Below are 25,390 nucleotides of genomic sequence, written 5' to 3' on the forward strand. Positions count from 1 at the left end.
GTCATCAACCAGTGCAAAACGTGGAAATTCGTACAGCCTGCCACGTCATCATGCCAACGCAATTTTCAGAAATCTGCCACGCTGCTCTTAGGGTTAGGATTAGGGTTTCTACAATTTTAGGGTTAGGGTTTCCAGAATTAGGGTTTGCAGGTTTTAGGGTTAGGGTTTCTAAAATTAGGGTTTCAGCAGTTAGAGTTTCTGGTAGAAATTAGGGTTTTGCCACGTCAGCAGTTTGTTACATCTCCCCTTCTTGAAAGAGAGTAATCGTCCGTGATTACAGCGTATCTGCAAACAACTCAAGTTAGCTCAAAAAAAAAATCCGAGGGACAATCAGTTTGCTCTTTTTATTAAGGAGTTAGCTTCTCCTTTCGGCTGTTTTGATCAAGGAGTTAGCTTCGCCTTTCTGCTCTTTTGATCAAGGAGTTAGCTTCTCCTTTCATCCATATCGGAACTCTTGATATTTCGGCGTAGTAAAATTAGCCATCACACCCAGACCGTACTGATCTTCAACGTGTGTCTTGATGCACTAAAATTACATACTTAGGCAACTCATCCAATTAGGAATATTCAATAGTTGGCACATCACAATGCAACACAAATGCTTACATATGCATGTTACAAGACATAGAAACATAAAGCCGCCGATGAACACTCCTCCCACATAACCTAACAAGGTCCGGGCCGGGAGATATTCAACGACTCCCTCATCACTCCTCCCGCATAACATAAAAAGGTCCAGGCCGGGAGATATAGAGGCCTTTTACAACCAAACGCCCCCCCAAACCGCAGTCTGCGTCGTTTGGAGATGCTAAGAGTACCACTGCTCAGTTTGACTTCTTAATACTCCTCTCGCATAACCATCCAGGTCCGGGCCGAGAGTCACAACAACAATTATTTTACAAGCATACAACCAAACGCTCCCCACGCATCGGCCTGCATCGTTCGGAGGATTTCAAACATACAATGAAACGCTCCCTAGGCATCGGCCTGCATCGTTCCGAGGTTCAAACAATACCAAAACAGTATTTCTCACTTCTCCACCCGGGAGTAAAATCACCAATCATTGAAACCAGTATCAAACCAAAGTCAAACAATTCAAATCAGCACCAAGACGAGTTCAAAATAGATACCATCCATTTCAAACAATACTTTCTCGAACAAAGTTCAAAAGTATCTAACAATAAAACAACTAGAGAGTTCATTCAGGATTTTGTTCGAACAACCGAACTTTGAGGACGACTGGCTTGCCCTTCTGCATCACGATGATGGTTCGGTTCCGAACTTGGAGAGTTGCATCATTCTTGTCATGCCAAGGCATGCCTAATAGAACGTCACAATTGCCCAACTTCATGATGTGGAAATCAGCTTTTCCATGATAATCTTGAATAGTCACTGGAAGAGCACCAATGAGTGGTACTACTTTCTGAGTTTGCCATGTGGCTAGCTCAGCTTCAATTTCTCCATCCTCTGCATCATAATCAAAGTGCATCTGCTTTAAGAATTCTGGATTGATGAAGTTCTCTGTAGCTCCGGGGTCAAAGAAAATAAGGGCTTTGAAACCATTGACTTTGCCATATGCTCGACACAGTTCATTTGTACTCTCAAGGCGTATGCCATAAATATCAGGAACTAGTCCAATAGCGGGTCTAGCTCTCTTAGCAGGAGGTGGCACTAGGGTTCTGTCGACCGTTGGTGCGGGCGTCGGCTCCTCTGGTCTATCAGTGCGTTTGGGACAATTAGAATGATTATGCCCTGTTTGAAAGTATCCAAAGCATCGGCCTTCTTGTAGTAAGGTGTCTCGTTGTTGAGGCGTCAAACGAGGCCTTTGCGGTTGATTTTCACGAGACTCTAGAGAATTTGTTTGTTGTTGCCGAGAGTTGTGGTTAGTGGCCAAAGATTCTTCTGTGGTAAACTCTAGCTTTCCCTTCATCAGTTTGTAGCCGACCGCGGCATGGTCCATAAGTTCTTGCATGGTAGAGACTTGCTTGGATAGACAATATTTCTGCAATGGTGATGGTAGTCCAATGGTGTATCGCTCACATTGGGCTTCCAAGGGAACAGACCGAAAGGACACCGGAAGATACACATCGAGAAACCTTTGGTTATATTCGTCCATGGTTTCACTGGCAAGCATTTTCAAGTCGCCCCACTCTGCCAAAATCCGCACTTCAAACATAGAAGTCATGAAACTACGTGCAAAAACTGTTTTGAAAGCTTGCGAGGTCCTTGGAGCATGCGGTTGGGTTGCGATTGAACTCCACCATTGCATAGCATTATCTTTAAGAAATCCCGCTGCTCGAGAAATCTTTGATTCTTCTGTATACTTCCCTAAAGCATAGATGTTATTGAATTGCTGTAGAAACTGCAATGCTTTCTTGCGATCTTTCACCCCGGAAAAAGTGAAAAATTTGACTGTCGTGCCACCATCTTTGAAATCTTTGGGTTGGTTTGCGCATATCCCAGGTATGGATAATAAGGGTATTCATATGGGCTCCAACCATTGTAGCCTGGTGGCGGTGGTGGTGGAGGTGGGGCAATGGCGGTGGCAAAGGCGGTTGCACTGGATCAGGGTCAGATGGCTGCACCATATTCTTGAAGACTCCCCCAATCGGGACAGACGGTTGAGAAGGTTGCTGATTGGAAGCTCTTGTACTTTCTGGTGCCGAAGGAGGAGGTACCACTTGGGGCATTAGAGGGAGTAACATGTAGTTCAAAAAGTGTTGAAAACTTTGCAGCATCGAAAGATTCTGTTGAGGATGTCGTGAAAGAATGTCGTGAAGCTCGTTGAGCAGAAACTGCAAATATTCTGCTGAATCCATGAATTCCAAGTATTGGGTTCTTAATTGGCTTATGCCCTGTAAGACACTGTGGTGAAGACTGGAGCGCGCCCGATGCGCGATGAAGTAAGGGTGGGAGTGGCTAATAGATCCGGGTTGGAGGGCGAAGATATCTCGAATAAATTTGTCTGCTCTTTTGTAGGACCAGTGTGCTTTCAGAAAAGCATACGCCTGATGCTCTAATACCACTGTCACAAGGCGGGCATCACGTGTCGATAGAAAAGAACAGACTGAACAGACTTTTAGCACTTCAATAACAAGTAAACTGAAATAAAGAGAGACGACACGCGACACGGAGTGGCGGAATTCCACCCCAGAGAGTATTGGCCCCAAACCTTGGCGCCCCTTTCAGTATTTCTTTATATTGCATCAACACAGTACAAGCCGGTACTCCAGACTTTGCACCTTCTCCAGGAAGCATGCCAAAGAATGAGCCCTAGCCTCATATTTAAAGGCCCTTGGCCTAAAAAGCATTTACAATAAAAAGCCTTTAAAACTCAAAAGCTTCTGGTCCAAAAGCAAAGCCAAAAAGCTGTCAGCGTAAATAACGGAAATCCGTACAACCTGCCACGTCATCACGTCATCCGTATATATATATATATATATATATATATATATATATATATATATATATATATATATATATATATATGTGTGTGTGTGTGTGTGTGTGTGTGTGTGTGTGTGTGTGTATAGATATACATATATATTCATCCATCCATCCATCCATTCATTCATTCATTCATGCTCAATAATTTTGCAGTTTTTGTTCGTTTGTTGCTATTGCTTTCTCACTTGGAGTATCCAAGTCTGTAAAAGTGGTATCAGAGCTCAGAACAATTCTTCTTCCACGCAGGATCCAATCCCTTTCTGAAGGACACATGGATTCTCACGTAGAATTTGGCAGACACGACATCCCTTTGACCTTTGGTCTGCACGAAGATGAAGAAAAGTTGAAACCAAGCGTGGGAATAGAAGAAACCAATGGAGATTTTGAAAAATTTCCAGCCGGAAATCTTAACAAAAAAGAGTACAAAAGTCAACTGCAGGTTGACACCTATGTGAAAAAATTGATCAAGTACTCCAAAGACCCGAAGTATCTGGAACACTTGAAGATTTACCTGATTGATGAGATTCATTCAAGATGGCGAGAGGCTGTCGATTCTCCTCTCAAGACAGTAAGGAAGCTGAACGGAAAGCCGAGTGCAAAAAAGCGGAAACTGTACTCGCCAAAAGTGTTTGACAAAGCTCTTAAAAAGAAGATGAACCAGCTAAGGAAAGGCTTAAAGCACTCTCGAAAGAAGAGGAAATTAGAGGATTTCCCTGGTTATTTGGACTGGAAGTCAACTTTCGAGGTGGTAATGGTAAGCAGATCCAAGAAGCGTGTTCTTTTCAAGGATGACCCCAAGTTTTCTCCGTCTTCAGAGAGTTCCGACAGTTTGTCGTCCTCTAGCTCCAAGAGAGGATGAGAAAATGTGGAAGAAGTGAAAAAAAAGGCAGAAAAGCAAGAAAAGCAAATTTTTGAAAAATTCTAGAAGGAATGGGATATAGGATCAAGGTGGGTGCAAGAGAGTGGCATTCATGGCATGTGCGTGTGTATACTGAGAGAGAGAGAGAGAGAGAGAGAGAGAGAGAGAGAGAGAGAGAGAGAGACTCAATGTAACTCAAAATGATAACTCTATTATGCTTGAGCTTGAACACTTCAAATGAGTGTATACAATGCCTCTTATATAGGCATACAACAAATGACCTAATGGGTGACTTCATTAGATAATACATCATCCACTCTGTCATCAGTCCTAGGTGGAAAGTGGCCACATGCTACCACGTGGGATACAGATGCCCAATGCCATGTAGGCATCCTAGTAGACTAGAGAAGATTCAGACGAAGAAGCATAAGCGTAGGCCAAAGCCCACAAATCCAACAATCCTCCCTTTGGGGTTTGGGCTACGACAAATGGCACAATACACTCGTAACACTCCAATCCAAGAGCACAATAATCTGACATCCCCAATTCAAGAGACACTCCAATCTAGGAACTAAAGAATATCTCCAATCCAGGAAATCAATGCAAGTCTCTAATCCAAGAGCCTGCTTCAGGCGTCTACAATTCCGAGACCAAGTTGAGCCATCCGCTCGAAGCTATCTCCAACATATATCAACTGCAAGAGGTGAAGGAAAAATGATATGCCACTGTCATGGTCCTCGAGAACTTTCTGTTGCTTTGACCTTTGCTCTTCCTTTATCCACTTTTGTTGCATGGTGCCACTTTCCTCCTCTTCACGAGGATCATCTTTGTATTTTTATTGAATGCAAATGCAATGCCGAAAATGCAAAAAACTAAAATCATGCTTAAGTTGCCTCCCCTTGATGATACCCTCCTCCTTTGAAGAAATTCGACATACGTAGCTTTGTGATTTGGAGTACGCTCTAAGTCACCTCTAATCATTGAGGGTAACAATATGTGAGCTCTTTGAAGACGCTGCCCTAGCTTGTGAGTGCGAATGGGCTCTTTAGCTTTGAAGAGTGCTTTGAAAAACCTCAGGTTGAAATTCGATGGTCCTGCTCAAAGCTTTGGCTTCAAAAAACTTTCCTTGAATTTGCTTTGTTGTAGCTCGGTGGAAGCAGGCCCTTAGAGGGCAAGTGGAGTGTTGGTGCAACTGTGGGAAGAGTCCCTAAGGACTTGAGCTTTGGGAAGCAAGGGTCGTGAGAAGGTGCCCCTTACGGAAACCAGCAGTGCGAGCAGGAGGCTCTGGTCGGGCAGGCGCAGGCAGAGGCTCAGGCAAGCGCAGGTAGGGCGCCGAGCAAAGACAAAAGAAAAATGGGTGTGTGATTACGACCCGCCAGTTTCTAAGAGCTCCTTTTTATCCTGCTTTGGGATTCGACCACAATGCCAACCTTTGAACTCGTGACCAATAGGTAATGACCACTACCCAAGTGGCCCACGTGCCACTGCTTGTGGGGGGGAAACTAAAAATAAAATTATATGCTCGGCTTTAGCAGTGCTTCACACACACACAAGCACCCATACACACCCAATTATAGGAAATTGATTAAAGGGGCTTAATAAGGGCCAATTGCAAAGGTTTTGAAGCACACACAAAGCTAATCGACTATGAAGTTTAGTCTTAATGCAATGGGCCTTCCGTGAGCATACACAATGTGCCTTCAGAAAGAGCTGTACCTTGAGGCTTTCGAAATATTAGCAATGTTTATGCCAAAACTTATCGATCAACAAGTTGAATCTGGTGCGATGCACATTGTACAATAGGGGAGCCACTCCATTCCTTTGTCACACATTGCCTAGATTGAATTTCTTCTTTGAGATTTAGGGATACTGACAAGCAGACAGTATTTTGCGGTGTGATTATATGAATATATGTACACTCAATTGAAGATTTCCTTAATTGAACTAAAGACATATGCTCTTTCATGTGTGTATTGTTAGAGACATGTAGAGAAAGATAAAAATGACTTGTCTGATGAATGATTTGAACTTATTGCATAGACACCTATTAGAGATCAACGAGATCTCGATGTGATATATGCCCAAATTCACCCTTAAAGGAAAGTGCAAGGCATAGACCCATGGCAGTCACCCACAAGACAATATAACCATCAAAAAGTGAATGATATTCTAATGCATCAAGGTGTCTATTTGAATGAGATGACTGGATACTGTTGTGAGAACATCAAGAGTTCAAGAAGGATGAGATGGTTGCACAGTGATCTAGGTACATCAAGAGTTCTGGACGGAATGAGATAGCTAGATTGAATGATTGAAGCAAGGAGTTCAATGTGAAGGACTATATGCTACGTGGATGTACTATCTTGTGCGGATGGTCATGACCTTGGTTTGCTTGATTGCAATGTGAAAAGAAAGGATACGAATCTGATAGTAACAAGATTTAGTAGATCAAGACATCCCTGAAAAGATCAATGGGGTCTGGATGTGATTGCTAAACAGGTTACAACGATCATGATTTGTATTTGAGACCCTCGACAGAAATGTGATAGATCAATGATTGATGTCTTTGTAGAAGTGCTAGAGTGGTGGAGTTTGGTGCATGGGTACATAGAGTGAGTCTCTACTGAAGAAAGTTCCTCTCCTTTGGTTGTTTTGTAGGTGTAATCGAGGGCGATTACAATTCTTTCAAGAGGGGGGAATGTCACAGAGTGATGACGTGGCATGCCCAAGTAGAAAAGAAATGGTCGAGTGGACAAGAGGAATTGACCACAGAAGATGCACAGAGGGGCCTAAAGAGCGTTTGGGATTAAAAATCATAACCTCTACCAACTTTAAGAACTTATGATCATCGGCCGAGGGACCTAACCCCAAAATACCATAGGCTTGATCTTTGAGGCTCATTTCCCTGAATCGCGTTGACATGCCACGTCGCACAGCTGTAAAGTTCCGTGATTTGCGTTGACCTGATGATGTGGCAAGATGTACGGATTTCCACATTTCATGCTGGCAGCTTTTTGCAGATTTGGGTGGAGCTTTTGGTGCAGATGCTTTTTGGGTGAAGTGCTTTTGGATCAAGTGCTTTTGGGGCTCTGCTTTCGAGCAACCCTTGTACATTTATAAGTGTCTAGAGCATTTGGACGCAGAGACTCAGAGAGAGCTGGACCCTCAAGAGTTATACTTTGAGAAGTGAAATAATAAACGGAAGGGGCGCCAATCTTTGGGGCCAATGCGTCTTGGCTCGGAAGTCTCTCTCTCTCTCTCTCTAAGCTCAATGATTATGCTATTTTTGTTCATGTGTTGCTATTGATTTCTCACTTGGAGTGTCCAAGTGTGTAACAGCATCCTCAACAACATGGCTTTGTACCTAGACGACAAATTAATGACAATCTTGCAAATACATTGTTTGGTGTGGAATATGCGAAAATATTGTTAGCAAGATGTCTTGATCATGCACGTAGATGTTGCAAAAGCTTTTAATACGGTTCATTGGGATTTTCTCTCCCAAATTATATCTAGATTGGGATTTGATCCAACGTTAGTGAATGCTATGACAACCTTGCCTAATAGAACGACCTAATGTGACATGTCCAAGATTGGGGAAGGTCTTTGCCAATAATGAATTGTTTAGTAGAATCAAAATATAGCCAATATTATAGATAAACTTATCGATTCAGGTATGTTAACTGGCCTCACTCCCCCAGGGCGTAAGAGTTTTTTGGCTTAAGCATATGTTGATGATTCTTTCTTTATGCCAAAAAATGATAGGCATGAAATGGAAGTCCTTACAATTGTGGCCAAGACAGATTCTATAACCAAACGATGGAGCTAGGCACTTTGGTTATCCAATTGGATGGCAAGTTACCACATGCCAACAAATCAATCGAATCACAAAGAGACCATGACATAAATTGGATCTTTGGAAATTATCTAGATGGCCTCTTCATGTGCGTCTTTGAATAGTCCAATCCATTCTCATTGCTTATGTATAGATTTAATTGCCTTTTTTAATGTTGACAAAGGCAAACATTGCTAAGTTTATGTCTCAAGCAATGGAGCTGTTGTGGAAGACACATTCTAAGCGCAAGGCCTTGCATTTGCTAAAACTACATTTAGTATGTACTTCAAAGTCGCATGGTGGCTTGAACATCTTGAATATCCACTATCTCATGCTAGCGCGCAAGGCAACAGTGCTTCTTGTTTTCTTTGAGCAAGAACAACCATGGACAATAATGTTGGCAACAATGTGTACCAGTATGAAAACTCGAGCGTATGGTTGTTGGATAACAGATTTTGCGGAAGTGGTATTGCATCAATTTGATGGTAAATTGCCTCAATATCCATGTGCCACTAGTTTCATAAATAATTGGAAACAAGTTCTATCTCAACTTAAATGGTCTATAAGGGCTTCATCAACTGGAAAGAGAGCATACATTGGTCAATAGTGTTTGCATAACCTTTGGCATTCAAGAGCCTGTGAAGGCTTACAATTTGATGACAACAGGCATCAAGCATATTGAAGATGTCATAGATTAAGATGGAAATGTGCTCTCTTTTCCTCATGCTCTCTTGACCTTTTGTCTAGGCATGCATCTGTGTGTGTGTATGTGTGTGTGTGTGTGTGTGAGAGAGAGAGAGAGAGAGAGACAAAACGCTGGTGTAGGGAAGAGGGGGGCGATCAGCCTCGCATCACTACCAGAGCATGAGACTAGTACAATCGTATGTCAGAGTTGAGTACCCCCCCTGGCCCCATATATAGGTGCCCAAGGGGGAGGTCGAGCAGTGCATGGCAAAGCCCCCACAACCCAGCATAAAAAGGAAATATGAGGACGCTCGGACAAGGTGGGCAGTCGGACAGTGCAATGGGTGGTCAACTCGGAGACATACTAGCCGTACATGTATGCCCTAGACCTATGAAGCAGCAAAGCGATGTAAGTCTAACACCCCCTCACAGAACCTGATGCTATACAAACCGCATGAAGCCGAAGATGTGAGGCAAAAGATGCAGATATCTGCTGCAATGTCCTCTAAAGGAAAATACTCCATGAGTGTAGCAACAGTCTGGGGTGTCACGAACCTCCAAGAGATCTCCATGGTAAAGTGTCGTCACGAGCAATGTAGCAAACTTCTGTACTCCGCCGATACAAGGTGAAGATACTGCGTGAAGATCCCGAACTGAGTGTGAAAACAACTCCTTCTCATAAAAGAAGTGCCAATAGACCTGCAAGTGTCCTACCCAATAGGATCTGTGGTGTCCGTAGTCAAACCATCTAGAGAAAATAGGGAAGCCCAGGAACTGTCATGAGAATGACCGAAAGCCTGCCAATACATGAACCTGTAACCCAGTGTGGCCAGGTGGCTAAGCTGTGAAAAACTCCAAGAAGGCCAGATGTAGCAATTTGCGCCGTAAACTCCTCTCCAACAAGGAAAGCCAGACTAAACAGTCTTCACTGTAGAAGCTATCGTAAGCTGCAGCAGTCACCGAGAGACCACACGGACGACCACCGGATGGTGCCCTGTCAGTAGATAGGGTAATCCAAGATGAGGGGAAAGCCAGATTCAACAGTCTGCACTGTGAGGGGCCTCTAAGAAGAGGTGTGATCAGACCAAGCTGTCTACATCGTGATCATCCTGTATGAAGAAGGGAAGCCAGACTGAGTCTCCGCTGAGAAGTGAAGTGGCCATACCAAGATGTCTGCGCCGTCTTACCTGTATCTCCTGCCTCCAATCCTCCGATGTCGACCAAAACAAAATCCATACCAACAACGCCACCAACCGCATCTCGGTGTGGCTCTCAATGTAAATGAGCTGGGATGGCCTACTGCATAGGTCGGGGGATAAGTCTGCTGTAAGGTTATTGAGCGTGAGTGTAAGCAACTCTGAAGGTAGCAATCCAATTGATCAGGAGTATAGAAGAGCAATTGCACTACCATCCAAGCCAAGCTCCAGGTGACTCCGGATGTAGTCGCGGAATGCCTAATCTCCCGCATCTCGTGGGTAAACTCTCCAAGAGAGAGTCTAAAGAACTGAAGTCCCACTCCACTCTGTAGATCCAAGCAATGAACCTATCCAAGAAGAGATCCAAGATCCTCTCCCTAAATCCATGTAGATGCTCATGTGTAAGCAAGTGATCTGACATGTCAAGGTCAAGTGGTAAGTGTCTGTCCACCCAAGATGGTGGTGTCTTCTCTGGGAATGTCGGAATCCCATATGCCATGAGCATCTCGTGTGAACTCCTCTAATGAGTGCATAGGTGTGTCCATAGCAAACCACAAGTCACCGCCCCTTTGGAGTGCACAACCGCCGAAGAAAGGCTAGAATGAATGGATCCCCCAAGGATTGTACGCCCGTGAATGATCAAGCCGATGTCGAAGATAGCGTATACTGCAACAGTCACTGAGAGACCACATGGACCACCATCGGAATGTGTCTTGGCAGGAGGTAACTTCATTCTCTGTAAAAACACAAGCCAAGTTGCTGCTGTCCACCCAAAAACACAATTGCGAGGTGATGAAAACGCTGCTGTCCATTGATTTTCAGCGTGCTCGTATGCTCCCGGCATGGTCCGGAGCGGTGCAGATGGTCTGGAAAGGGTTTATCGCTGTGTGCACAGCTGTCGAAGGGGTGCAAACAGAGAAAAAACAGCAGGTGTATATGGCTGAAATCTGTAGCAGATGAAGAGGATTCTCGCCGACAATGCACCGGATGCAAAGACGGGTAGGAGGCAAGATCCGTAGAGGGTGTGGTCAAGCGCTCCCCTCCTCTGCTGAAAATGCAGCAGCTCCCAAAAAACGCAGGTGCTGGCTTCCCAAAACGCTGATGATAGCGAAAAAACGCTGATGGAGGGAGGAATTTTTCGGTGAGGAAAGAGCCTGAGAAGGCCAGCGCTAGGTGAGTAACCAGAAGATCTGCAAGTTCTTGGAAAAACGCAGTGGCATGAGCATTCCGTCGCGATGGATGCTGTCCAGAAGATGGCACCACCCCCTCTTGCGGAGACCCGGTGGCTGGTTGCAGAAACGCTGGCAGATCTGATCTTGGGAGGAGTACCTGATGCGGAAGCACCCAGACCATGGAGAGCCTGAAGCTCTGATACCATGCGTAAGTCTAACAGCATCATCATCCTTTCTGGAACAAGATCAGAGATTTACTTCATTCAATTCAATCAGTGCCTCCTCTAAATGAGAAGAATAGACTCTTGGATTGGTCTATCTCGAGTAATACTCCTAGCTCTTGTAACTTGCCATTACATTTATCTGCATCCATGCGGGTATACAATTGCATTTTGCCACCTCCTTGGATAGCTTTTCATGGTAATCATTTGTGGCATTTGCATAAGCCATTGAGATGGTGGAAAGCCAATCTTTCCGAGATTTGGAAGAACAATTACAGTTACACTTCCCCTCGTGCCTTGACAATCACTCCATGTTTTTGCATCGGATCAGATTTTGGGGCTTTTTGGTCTATGTGGGAGCAACACAATCGAGCTTACTTGGGCATCCATGATTTCCATCTCCATTGCTACTTTCGTTGCTCATTGCAACGATCCCTTTTTATTGTTTTCGAGTTGAAGATCTTCATGTAACCTAGATGGAAGTGTTTTATGACTGCATCTAATTTTAGAAAGGGGCTACTTTGATGTCAACTCTCTTCTTGTAATAACTCCTCAATAACTTATTGATTTACCCAAAAACAAAGTGTGTGTGGGTGTGCGCGCGCGGGTGCATGTTCCGCTTACAAATGCCCTTTTAATATATCACTTGGACATTAAACCACACTCTTTCCCTCAATGTCTAGCCTTCTTGATTAGCCTTGTCTTTTTTTTCCCCTCCTCCCAATTTTGTTGTCCCCTTGACAATTTTCCTTACACATACATTGAGGATGAACATTGTGGTCTCAAGAGTCATTTTGATCTAATGTACGCAACGTAAAGGATTGCCAAAACTTTGGTATTTTAAGGTTGCATGCCTCCATATAATCTTTCATATCTTCATATGTCACTTTAAAAAAAAAATGTCCTTTGAGTATTAGCCAGCAACGTTATCTCGAAAAGAAAAGACAATGTAGCCTTGAAAATTTACCTTTAGAGTTGCAAGATAAAAACTCGGTACGTCTTCGAAGCTTACTAGCTCCAATGGAAGCGACGATATCATCTTTACCAAGCTTTCCTCATCCGGAAGGGGTGAATGTAGTAAACCACCACTTTGGGCTTTGAGAGATACTACGTTACCCTTGTCCTCAGCTAGACTTAGAACTATTGTAGCACCTGCATATCAAGAATGTTAAGTTTCAAATGTTACAAAATCTCACCATTTGGTAAGACAAGAAAGACTTAAAATTTAATACTCGCATTTGCAAACAAACTATCCTTTTCAAAAACCCTCGTCAACATTTTATTCAAAGCATTGATCAGAAAATGTTTCATGTAAAGGACGAGAAGCCTTGGGTTGGTTTAGATATTGCTGAATTTAAGTTTCTTGCGATTCCATTTTTTTGAAAAATAGCTTGTTCACAAGTTTCCCAAATTCCTAAAAAGTTATCATGAGCATACTAGACACTTGCACAATAGATGTATAATGAAAAATGTAGTGCAGCCATTCTCCTTCCATCTCCAAATAGGTGCTTAAGTTCAATTGTGTCTTCTCACAACAATTTATCCTTGTTAGTACTCAATTGTCAATTCCTTTCAATAAGTCTACTTCTTAGTGACATTTGATCCAATCACGCCTCTTGCTTGCTAGGATTGTTACATTCCAAACTAGCAAAAAGATGCAATGAAAGTTGAAGAGGGGGCTTGGTCCACATCACCTATGGTCAGATTCAGATTGTAAACATTACATGATATATATTGGATGAGGACGCCTGCCTATGAGCGGACGATGGTGGAGGCCAGCTATTACATGGATATTAGACAGTTTGTATATTTGCATGGAGCAGATTTATGATGCCTTCAAAGAGTTTTTTTTTGGTTTTTTGGTTTTTTGTTTTTTTTTTTTTTTTGGGGGGGGGGGTAATGAAATGAAATGCCTCATGGGCGTCCAACTCGATCATAGTGAGACATTGTGGAGGTCTCTCCCACTCCTTGGCTATTATATCATGTATCCTCCTCTATATACGATCCCTGTGAAGTGACTGTCCACAAGATCTAGGGCGTCTAGACTCTACATCGATGTAACTCAGTAGCTTGGTCAGCTAGGGTACCCTACGTGAGTGACTATGGTGCCTCCTGTACATTAACGCTCTGTCTGTGGCTAGAAACATGAGAAAATCTGTCATTTTTCTCTACACTAGTCTCGGCTGCACTACTACTCCCCCTTTCAAGCAAGAGTCTCTATGTCTTCTGATCCCCCAGCAAAAATAGCGTGAGGCACATCTGATTTGGGTAATCCATGACTCTAGATAGCTGTCCAAGACCTTCCCTGAAGAGCAATGAAAGCGTCTTCTATCATAGTTTGTTGAACAGTGGCAGATGTAATTCTCCTCTCTTTGGTGTTAGACCACATATCTGACGTGTATGCTGCTCTGGTAGCACCCCACTGTATCCACCAATCTCTAATTCTGGCTGATGAGAGGAGGCGTGGTTCTGATCAATAGCACACCGAAGTCTTTGTGATAAATGGGTGTCCATGTGTCTCCAGTGAATGATAAACCCATCCTCAATGGTGCATAAGAGCTACTCTCTGTGAAAAGGTACATGTGATAGCCATGTGGTACTGACATCCAGCTGAATCATCTCTCTATGTAATGAGCTGATTGACCAAGATCTACTCAAAGTGAGAGATGGTGCATCCAAAAATACCTGAAATGGTGGCAATGTATTGATGCTAAATCCATGCAGCTCAAACCAAGCTCACATCTGAGCATACCAGCATGTGGTATCTCCTCTCTCTACCAAGTGCCTGGGCGATGCGAGCAATCCACGGATACTGATGTCTCGTCATCTCCATCCACTGAAACAAAGGATACCAATCTAGTAAGTGCCTCAACTACAAACAAGAGGCATTGCCATCTCAGCTCTGATAATCTCATGCACTGGGTTTTTGGACAGTGCTCTTATGCATGCCATCCTCAGCATTATGAGCTGCTTTTTGATATGCTTCGTCCCTCGAATTTTAGCATAATTGGACCACAAGAAATGCCTTTGTTGTTTACGGTGCAAGTGGTGTTCCTTATGTATTCACGTTGAGAAGTATTTTGCTTAGTAATGTTTCTTCCCTCACCACTGTTGTCTTCATTTCTGTGGTAAATACAGGAGTGGAAGGATGACATCTTGGCAGCAACATTCATTGCTTCATTCTATAGCATGACTGCTTTATCACCTTCTTTATGGGCTGTCATGTTATTACACATTAGGAAAAACATAAAAGAGAAAATTGAGTCACTTCCTACTTGAAAGACAATCAACACTTCGTTATGGGCTGTCATGTTATTACACATTAGGAAAAACATAAAAGAGAAAATTGAGTCACTTCCTACTTGAAATACAATCAACTCCCCCAATCACCCGCCACCTTTAATCGAGAACGACCGTCTCCGCTCACACGCTTATTTCAAAGGATCACTACACTCCCTCCCACCCAAAGAGGAGTCACACTACACCCGGCAAAGATTCTGTGACCTAGCACGCAATCCCAAGTGCCAAGCCATGAGGCCACGTTAACAATAGTTTTGTACTTGGACACTAAAATGTCTTGAGAGGACAATATTATGTGTTATAATGGGAGAAAATTAACACGTTTGTTTGGATATTTTTAAGTTTTAAAGAATGAAGGAAAGTAAAAAATGGCCGGCCAAACAAAATATATATGACGTTCCAGACTGTTTCTAGAGGGCGTAGGGTCAGATAAAGGAGGACATACTCCAAATTGGCCAAAAATAATGGTTTAACAGGACTCTCTAACATTATTTTTAAGCCTACGGTTAAAAAAACTTTTGCAACAAGTGGCCAAGCCAGAGTGAAAGAGGACAAACTTGAAATAGGAAAAACAAAACATTAAAATAAAGACGAAAATTCTAGATCCTAACATAAGACATTTGCTACGCTCAAAACAAGCGTAGTGCTGGCCTATGCACGTATCAAATTTGCCTCTTATTCACTGCCACTTCGCTACACTTGCCTCTAGCGCTGCCTTCTTCTTGGCTTTCCCAAAGGTTTACAGAACACGAGGATCTCTCTCTTAGGCTCTCTCCTTCTCAATCTCATGCTCTCACCTGAACACAAGAGAACAAAGCTACTAAAAATGATAAAGGCTTGTGGGTGTCCCTCTTGAGGTAGATGCACTCAAGCAAGTCCTCTTGTTGGCTGTCCAAACAGTTTTCAGCCATCAACGAGCTCAAAGAGATTAAATTTCAACGAGGAGGACTTCATTTCCACGCTCTGGAAGAAGTAGATACAAGGGAAGGATCTCTTCTACATGAAAGGGACAAAACAAGTCAAGATAGTCACTTGTGGCTACAAGTATTCCAAATTTCAGCAACCAGTCTAATGAATCATATGCATTCCGTGCATTAGAGAAGTTTCCGGATGGAGAATAGCATACCTTTCTCTAGTTTATCTGCTTTTTAAGAATAACTTGATCAGATTAATTAATTAAAAAATCGGGGGGCACGGGGCGCCCGGGGGGGGGGGCTAGTAAAGTGTCTTGCATTTTCTTTTCATTTAGTGGTGAATTAAGTGTGTACAAAAAGTAAAGTGCTCGCTTCCAACTCTATGATAGTAATATCAGAGCAAGGTTCTTCCTTTTCTTTTTCTTTAAAGAGAGACAATTCTTGGCACAAAGATACATGTCATGGCAAGACAAGATGAGGAGCTTGAACGCTTAAGGAAACAGATGGCAAAATTCAACAAAGCCCCAAAAGCATCAGATCCAAAAGCACTTGATCCTAAAAGCATCTGCTCTCAAAAGCTGGTGTCAAAATCTGCCCCAAAGAGTCAGCATAATTTGCGAAAATCCGAACAACAGTGCCAGTGGCAATCGGGCAAATCATGGGCGTCCGTACATCTGTCACATCATCATGAGTCTACACAAGTTTATTCCTGTGTGTGTGCGCGAGCTTTTACTGAGTTAGGTCCCTCAACAGGTCTTCATAAGTTGTTGAGTCCTAACCCATTTAATAATTAGGCCCCCTCGACAAGACTTCATAAGTTGGAGTTCCTTCAGTTTCTTCTTCTCTTCTCTAGATTTTAGGCCTGTCTGCCGGTTCTTGCAAAACTCGCACAAGTTTGTCCAAGACCCGAAGGTCACACAAATATTCCTATCATACAGATGTCTTTAGATACATTTCCACCAAGAGAAAATTGATCATGTCAAAGAGGATCCCGGCTTTGACCAAGAGATTGGCATGGACCACCTTTCTAGGGGAAGTGAGTCTGGGACGTACCAAACAAACGCATTCATCCAATGCATCTATGACCTTGACACAGAAACCCTAACCCTAAAATGCATCACATACCACTGTCCTCAATTGCAAGATACAATAAATGCTCACACTTCTAACATTCATGCAACTTAAAATCTCACAATTGATCATTCAGTCACACATTCTTGTGCGTATGAAAATCTGTCTTATGGCCAATTTCTTAGCCAATGCCTATGAAAGGTCATTGAATCTTGCTTGGATTTCGAACACACATCCACGATCATAGTCTTAGCCAATGCCTATGGAAGGTCATTTGATCTTGCTTGGATGTCGTGCACACACCCAAGATCATAATCTTGATTTTAATCATAATCATTATTCATCATAAATTGATACAAATTTCAAAATTCATAGTTTCTTTCTTCAATTCATGATTCTTAGCTTGCCGTCGCTCCTTGAGTAGCTAGAATACCGAAGTCCAACAACAACTCTTTGTTGCTATGATTCAACTATATTGTTTGTTCTCTTGCGCCAAATCAGGCAGATACTTGTAGAACCAAGGCATGCCCAATAGAACATCACATCCTCCCAAATCCCATAATGCAAAAGTCAACTTGAACTGCTAATGTCTGAACTTGAAGTCGAAGTGATCCGATCAATGGTGTCGATCGTGTGTAAACCCCGTTAGCAATTTGTGTTTCAATCTGTGTCACCTTGGCATATTCGTCAATACATAATCTTGCAGCTAATTCTTGGGAGATAAAATTTTGCATGGAACTTGAATTAGACATCAACTGGAACTATGTAGCGTGACGATGTGTCACATGCACGGTACTCCTGCTCGACAGGGGTCTGTGTTGGTTAAGGGGTCTTGAGCAGGAGTACTGTGTCACATACACACAATATTCTTGTTGGACAAGGGCTTGTGTCAATAATGAGTCTTGAGGAGCCTATTAGGGAAGAGAGTACTGTGCTACTATGTCATAGAAGTGTATCGACGAATCCGATACAAGTTCGAGAGCAGTTGCCACAAGATGAGAGTGTAAGAGTGCACGTGTGTGGAAGAGAGAGAGAGAGAGAGAGAGAGAGAGAGAGAGAGAGAGAGAGAGAGAGAGAGACAAACGCAAGGTGTGAGAGGAGGGGGCGATCAGCCCCCCATGACTACCATCAACCACAAGAGCAATACAACTGAGAGATGTGTTGTGGGTACCCCCCTGGCCTCACATATATAGAAGCCCAAGGGGGAGGTAGGGCAATGCCTAAGAAAAACCCCACGACCCAACATAAATGATATGGGCGGCCGGACAATGCAGCCTAAATGCATATGCAAAGGGTGGCCAGCCTGGAGGCACACTAGCCATACATGCATGCCCTAGACCTGTTAAGCCCCTCCCAGCACTTGATGTTGAACAAACCGCGTGAAGCCGAAGATGTGAGGCAAATGATGAAGATGTCTATTGCGATGTCTGCAGTAGTCTGGGATGTCACGACCGCCGAGAGATCTCCATGGTAAAGTGCCGTCATGAGCGTGTAGCAAACTGATGTACTCTACTAATGCAATGTGAATGTACTTGTGAAGGTCTCGAATTGAGTGTGAAAACAACTCCTTGTCGTGAAAGAAGTGTCAATAGGCTTGCAAGTGTCCTGCCCAGTAAGATCTATGGTGGTTGTAGTCAAAACGTCTGGAGAAAATGGGGAAGCCCAGGAACCCCCATGAGAATGATCTGAAGCTTGTCAATGCATGAACCTGTAACTCAGTGTGGCCAAGTGGCTAATCTGTGTAAAACTCCAGGAAGGCCAGATGTAGCACGCTGCGTCGTAAACGTCCTACGAAACAAGGAAAGCCAGACTAAATCAATCTACATTGTAGAAGCTACCGTAAGCTGCAGCAGTCACTGAGAGACCACACGGACCACCACCAGATGGTGTCCTATCAATCTGCCTGTGAAGGGCCTTTGAGAAGAGGTGTGGTCAGACCAAGCTGTCTACACCGTAATCATCATATATGAAGAAGAGAAGCAAGACAGAGCAATCTGCACTGTGAATAATCTCTGAGAAGAGAAAAGGCTAGACCAATCTGTCTGTGCCGTCTTGCCTGTATCTCCTGCCTTTAATCCTCCGGTGTCAACCAAAACAAAATCCGCGCCAATGCCGCCACCAATTTGCATCTCGATGTGGCTCTCAATGTGAATGAGCTCGGAGTGGCCTACTGCCCAAGTCGACGAGGGATAAGTCTACTGTAAGGTTACTGAGGGTGAGTGTAAGCAACTCTAAAGGTAGCAATCCAAATGATCAGGAGTGTAGAAGAGAAATTGCACTACCATCCAAGCCAAGCTCCGGGTGACTCCGAATGTAGTCGCATAATGATGCCTGATCTCCCGCATCTCGCGGGTAAACTGTGAGGATTAGTGGTGCTAATCCTATAATTAAGACTTCAAACTTCATACTTAAGATCAAACTGAGACTCAAGAGACTGAATGTGCGTTTGATTGAGTGAACGAATGCTTGAAAACTAAGTACAATAGGCTCCTTAGGAGATGAAGAGGCACAAATGAAAAGACGCGTCTCATGGTGAAGAGATGTGACTTTAGACGTAAAGACACATCCTTTCGACGAAGAGCTGCACCCATTGGACGAAGAGTCGCAACCGTAGAGCGAAGGGGTGTGACTAGTCGTCGAACTTCTTTGAAGTTGAAGAAGCATTTGAGGAAGAGCCTAGAGCATGATCTTCTTTGAGATTGTTGATCTTACGAATAGAACCTTGAAGCTGAATAAGGCTCCATTGCTTGCTGTCTGAACTGAGATTGGTGCTGCAGACTCTGGCTATAGCGTTCTCTGCAATCACGCTGTGAAAAGCGTGCATTGTTTGAAGATCTGTCACCAGGGGAAAAAAAAAAAATCCGTATAGGGCGCCGATTATCGCCAAGATGCTCCACATAGCCAATTGCGGCATCCAAGGTAGTAGGGTTGTATTTGTGCACATCGTCCTTCAGGGTTGGTTCAAGCCCGTCAATCAAACTATGTAGTTTATCAGAGAGGCTAAGATTCTCTATCTCCAGAGTCAATCTCTGAAACTCTGCGATGTACGCGGCCAAGGAACTAGTCTGGCTCAAGCGGCGAAGAGAGGACCGCGCATGGAAATCTGCATTGGCAGGTTCGAACGCCTTACGAATAGCGGGCCTAAATTTGTCCCAAGAAGGCGTGTGTTTACCTCAGCAACCCGTCGTTGCCACCAAAGAAATGCAGTGTTCTCGAGCAGAGAACTAGCAAGTGCAACTTTTTTTCGTTCTACTAAATCCGTGTTGGACAAGTACTAAGTAGACCTCCATTTTGAATAACCATTGGTCCAACACGCGCTTGTCGCTGCGACCATTATAACCCTCGGGCACTTTAACACCTACCTTCTTCTTCTATGCAGCATTAAAAATTTTATAAAGTAATTGAAGTTTGCGATTGTCTACCTCATCGATTGGATCTCGTTCGTTTTGTTCGTCCACTGAAGCTTCAGAAGAAGGTATTGAAGCAGCATGTGTAGTACAAGAAGCAATATTCCGTGATGAGTTTTGCATTTGCATCTGCTCTAAGCGAGTGTTGATTAAGATGAGACTTGTGGAAAGTGCTACCATCTACTCCTTGATAAGAGTGAGGGCATCCTCTGATTGACCTTCTCCGTCCTGTGAGGTTGGCAAGGTTACTCCTCAAGGAAACTCGAACATGTGAAGGAGCAGGTTTTGCCACGAGTACTCTAGGAGCAGAAACGACGTCTCGAACAAGTTCCGGCTCCAATGTATTGAGAATTACGATTACTTCGGATTCGAGAGTTCTGAATCACGATCACCTCGGATGGAGAAGGGTTTTCGGGTAAGATTTCCTCCGGAACTGCATCTATGTACGAGAGGAAGAATTCGGGAACATATTCCTCGTCGGCCATAGGGAGGATGAAATTTTGCCAGCGCTGGACGAAGGATGAGAGAAGGCAGCATTCGAATTCTGGAATCACTGGCTGCCCAACATGGTGTTATTTAGTTTTGTTTTTTTTACCTAAGTTAAATGAGAAGGGGGTATAAGGCAGAGTAACAGGGAACAAGCGGAACGGGCCCGGAAGGCGTTTCCAGACAGGTCAGGGGACCGGAACGGAAACGATGGCGGAATAGTGTTCCCTTTTTTTCCATAATCGGAACGGTGTACGGAGTAAAGGTTCGGTGAGGCCTGAATAGCTTCTCCATCAAACGGTTAAACGTGGCTGGTGCATTAGTCAAGCCAAAAGGAATGACAATGTACTCGTAAAGACCAAGCGTAGTACGAAATGCGGTCTTTACAATGTCTTGATCAACTATCCTTATTTGATGGTAACCACATTTTAGGTCAATCCTACTGAACTAGATCAACCCTTGTAGCTTATCAAATAGGTCTTCTACCCGTGGAACGAGAAACCTATTTTTGATAGCAATCCTGTTTAGTGCTCTATAGTCGACACACATACGATATGTGTCGTCTTTGTTTTGCACTAATAACACTGGTGAACAAAATGAAGATGAGCTAGGCCAAACCATACCCTTCTCAACTAACTCATGCACTCGCCGCACAATCTCCTCTTGTTGAGCTTGAGAAAAGTCTTTTGTGTTGGACCCAGAGTTCCAGGGTGCAAGGCAGGAGCATGATTCGGAGGTAAACACACATTGGAACACCATCTTGAAGAAGCTTCACCCTGATCGTGACATGCATCGCAAAATCAAGGATCAACTTGCATTTTGGGATCGTTTGGGACAGCCGATGCCCAAATTGATCGCACCAAGATTTCCTATGTCTTATGGTGGCAAGAAAATGGTTTAGATGGTCCCAATCTTTAGCGACTTGCCGTCCGCATTCTCAACCAAGCGGTTAGCTCCTCTTGCTTGAAGCAATTGTGGCGTGTATATAGCCACATTGCATCTAGAAAGAGAAACCGACTTGGAGTGGAGAAAGCAAATAACCTTGTTTTTGTCAGTGCAAACTTAAGAATGCTTTGCAAGTCAGCATCCAAAGTGACAGATCCTTTTCTACAGTGGGAGATGGGAGGCAAAGGCAGAGATACTTGGAGAGACAAGAGGATCTACGCATGAGGATGAGCCTATGCATGAGGATTGGGATGATATTCACGACATCCAAGACTCCACTACAGATTGGGAGGTGGAATGCTCTTCTGCCCCTACCCGCCGGCTTTGCCCCCTTTTTGTCTTGCACTACCACATGAGTGATTGAGTCTTGACATGTCACCTAGTGACTCTTACAGTTGTTATTTAGCACTCTAGCCTCTAGAGTCTACATGTCTTTTTGTAGCGCCTTGGCTGGCCTTGTAAGCCATCTTTATAATCTATGATCTATCATCTTTTTGCTCCAAGCTTTTGTGGGAGTCCGGACTCTATTCAACTTTGAGTTAATATTCTTTCTATGAAGAATCAAGATGCTTTTGTAAAGGATGATCCCAATTCATGTATTGTGTGTAGTGCGCAATCGCGTGTAAGCCTTAAGACTGAAGAATCATTGCAAAGCGTGCCTAAATAGGATTCTACTTAGACTAATGGGTGTCTATGGCTCTCTACTAACATATAGGTTAAATCCAACCTAATTTAAGCATATTTTAAGCTTACCGTTCCGGCCCTCAGTCTGGTTTCGCTTTTTTGGGAAGGCCCCATTCCGGAAGCGTTCCGGAGGTCCCCGTTCCGGGTAACTTTGGTATAAGGTGACTATTTAAGAGATGGCCGGCCAGGTTTAATAAAACCTTTGGGTTTGATGTTAAAGGGTAGCGCTGCTGATTATTTATCGAAGAGAAACTCCAGCAAAGAGAAAAATTAACGAGTAGCTTGGCGGCATTTCAGGCCAGCGCATGGAGAAAAGGGTGTGACCCTGGAGGATGAGGTGCGAGCAGCAAGCGCTTGGTAGGGGGCGTGATGCTTCACGAAGGGGTATGAGCAGCCAACACTTGATGATGGGGGGCGTGATGCTTCGCAAAGGGGTACATCCACTTTTGCTAAAAGTGGAACAGCGAAAAAGACAATGCACAACAAAGAGGCACCTCGAGGAGGCACGGACGGCTACCAAGAGGCACAAACCGATGAAGGGGTGCCGATGAAGAGGTGCATCGCGAGGCTTTCATCATGAAATTTCCGCACGCACATTGGGTATGCCATCTCTCCGTACATATATCTGTAGTCAGTATGTAAATGGTAGAGTTTAGGAATACCTCACATTGATCTGGTAGCTGATATGTCATCTTCCCTTTGCTACCATACAACTCCGAAAAGGGGGTAGAGTGTAGTGGCGAGGGTGAGAGGCTCACAACCTTCGGGTCTCGAGGAAAAAAATTGCTCTGATACCATTGTGAGGATTAGTGGTGCTAATCCTATAATTAAGACCTAAAACTTCATACTTAAGATCAAATTGAGACTCAAGAGACTGAATGTGTGTTTCATTGTTTGAATGAATGCTTGAAAATTGGGTACAATAGGCTCCTTATATAGGAGACGAAGAGGCACAAATGAAAAGACACGTCTCATGGTGAAGAGACATGACTTTAGACGTAAAGACACATCCTTTCGGCAAAGAGCTGCAACCATTAGAAGAAGAGTCGCAACCGTAGAGCGAAGGGGTGTGACCAATCGTCAAAGGAGTGTGGCTTTTGGCGAAGAGGCATGTCTCTTGAGCAAAAGGTCGTGACCATCCAAGAGTAGGGGTCCTCCTTGGCATGGCACTTTGCGTATCTACAACTAGGAGTAGATGTAATATTGTAACATAGTCACAATCGTGACACAAACTCTCCAAGAGAGTCCAAAGCATTGAAGTCCCACTCTAGTTTGTAGATCCAAGCAATGAACTTGTCCAAGAAGAGATCCAAGATCCTCTCCCTAAGTCCATGTAGATGCTCCTGTGTAAACAAGTGATCTGACGTGTCGAGGTCAAGTGGTAAGTGTCTGTCCACGCAAGTTGGTGGTATCTTCTCTGGGAATGTCGGAATCCTATATGCCATGAGCATGGCCATATCTCGTGTGAACTCCTCTGATGCGTGCATAGGTGTGGCCATAGCAAACCACGAGTCACCACCCCCTCAGCCGAATGATGGCTGGAATGAATGGATCTCCCAAGGATCGTACGCCCGTAGATGATCAAGACGATGTCGAAGATACGATGTACTGCAACAGTCACTGAGAGACCACACGAACCACCATCAGATGGTGTCCTCGTAGGAGGTAACTTCATCCTTTGTGAAAAACACACCATGTGGCTGCTGTCCACCCAAAAATGCAACTGCGAGGTGATGAAAATGCTGCTATCCAGCAAATTTCATCGTGCTCATAGTCTCGCCGAGGTCCGGAGCGGTGCAGAGGGTGTAGGGAGGGCGGGGAATCAACGTCGCAACCCCTATTGAGCTAAAAACAGAGAAAACAGCAGGTGTTTATGGCTGAAATCTGTAGCAGATGAAGAGGATTGTTGGTGGCAAGGCACTCGATGCCGAGCCGTGTAGAAATAGCAAGTTCGAGTGGGCCAAGGCTGACGCTGCCCCCCTCTTCTGAAAACGCTGACCTGCTGTCTAGAAAACACTAGCAATTCAGCCCTAAAAATGCAGGTGCTGCTGTCCAAAAAACGGAAGATCTGCTCGCTAAAAACGCAGGTAGAGGGAGGGGTGTTCCGGCGAGGAAACAGCCTGAGAAAGCTAGTGCTTGCAGCCAGAAGGTGATCGCCATGTGGATGTGCAAAAAACGCAGGTGAAGAGGGGTCCTTCACGACAAAAAACTCAGCATCCTATCGCTTGTCTGGCTGATGCAAATAACGCTGGCAGATCTGATCTTGGGAGAGAAACCTGATGCGGAGATGCGCCCTGGACATGAAGAGCCTTAAGCTGCTGATACCATGTGAGAGTGCACGTGTGCGGAAGAGAGAGAGAGAGAGAGAGAGAGGGGGCGATCAGTCCCCCCATGACTACCATCAACCACAAGACCAGTACAACTGAGGGATGTGTTGTGGGTACCCCCCCGGCCTCACATATATAGAAGCCTAAGGGGGAGGTAGGGCAATGCTTAAGAAAAACCCCACGACGCAACAAAATGATATATAGGTAAATATCCCATGGGCGCCCGGACAAGGTGGACGGCCGGCCCAATTCGCAACCTAAATGCATATGCAAGGGGTGGCCAGCCCGGAGGCACACTATCTGTACATGCATGCCCTAGACCTGTGAAGCAACAAAGTGGTGTAAGTCTAACAGAGAGGGGGAGAAGGGTGCGAAATCTAGAAACACTAGTTAGGCTGCATTTTTTATGTGGGCTGTTTTTATTTTGTTTTAATGGCACTTGAAAGATTGCTTTTCTTTCACACTAGGTAACCTTGGGTTTTTCTTTTTGTGTGTGTGTGTGTGTGTTGTTGTTTGGGGGGGGGGGGAGCACTTGATTAATGAAGGCCATGCAGATCAAAATTCAACACAAGGGTTATAAAAAAAAAAGGGGGGGCCTAGCAAGAGGCACAATTGGCCGAACATCTTGACCATGCCACGGATGGCGCACTACTGTCTTACAATTGGGCCGACTTCCAAGACAAGCACAGGGCTTGTTTTATGCCACCGCAGTACCTTGCTTGGTTGAAAGAGGATTGGAGAGGCCTCAAGCAAAATGGAACTCCCGTGATGTCTTTTTCTAATCGTATTTTGCAGATAGGTGTTCAATTGCGTAAGTCAAATGAGAATCGCAAAGAGGCTTC

At 44.2% G+C, this 25,390-nt stretch overlaps 1 protein-coding gene across 3 annotated transcripts in view; it reads right to left on the bottom strand.

Moving 5' to 3' along the window:
* Nucleotides 1–25,390, bottom strand: part of LOC147432723 (uncharacterized) — a 77,920-nt gene that overhangs the window by 32,491 nt on the left and 20,039 nt on the right. For all 3 annotated transcript variants that reach the window (XR_015185573.1, XM_086492564.1, XM_086492565.1), the window contains exon 2: nt 12,382–12,566. Coding sequence is in view for 2 of the 3 variants with exons in the window: in XM_086492564.1 (XP_086348690.1) it covers nt 12,382–12,566 (185 nt within the window). In the remaining variant the exon portion in view is untranslated. The remainder of the gene's footprint in view (nt 1–12,381; nt 12,567–25,390) is intronic.

This window comes from Adiantum capillus-veneris, chromosome 20, assembly GCF_014529385.1.
Source record: "Adiantum capillus-veneris isolate H3 chromosome 20, ASM1452938v2, whole genome shotgun sequence".
NCBI lineage: Eukaryota > Viridiplantae > Streptophyta > Polypodiopsida > Polypodiales > Pteridaceae > Adiantum > Adiantum capillus-veneris.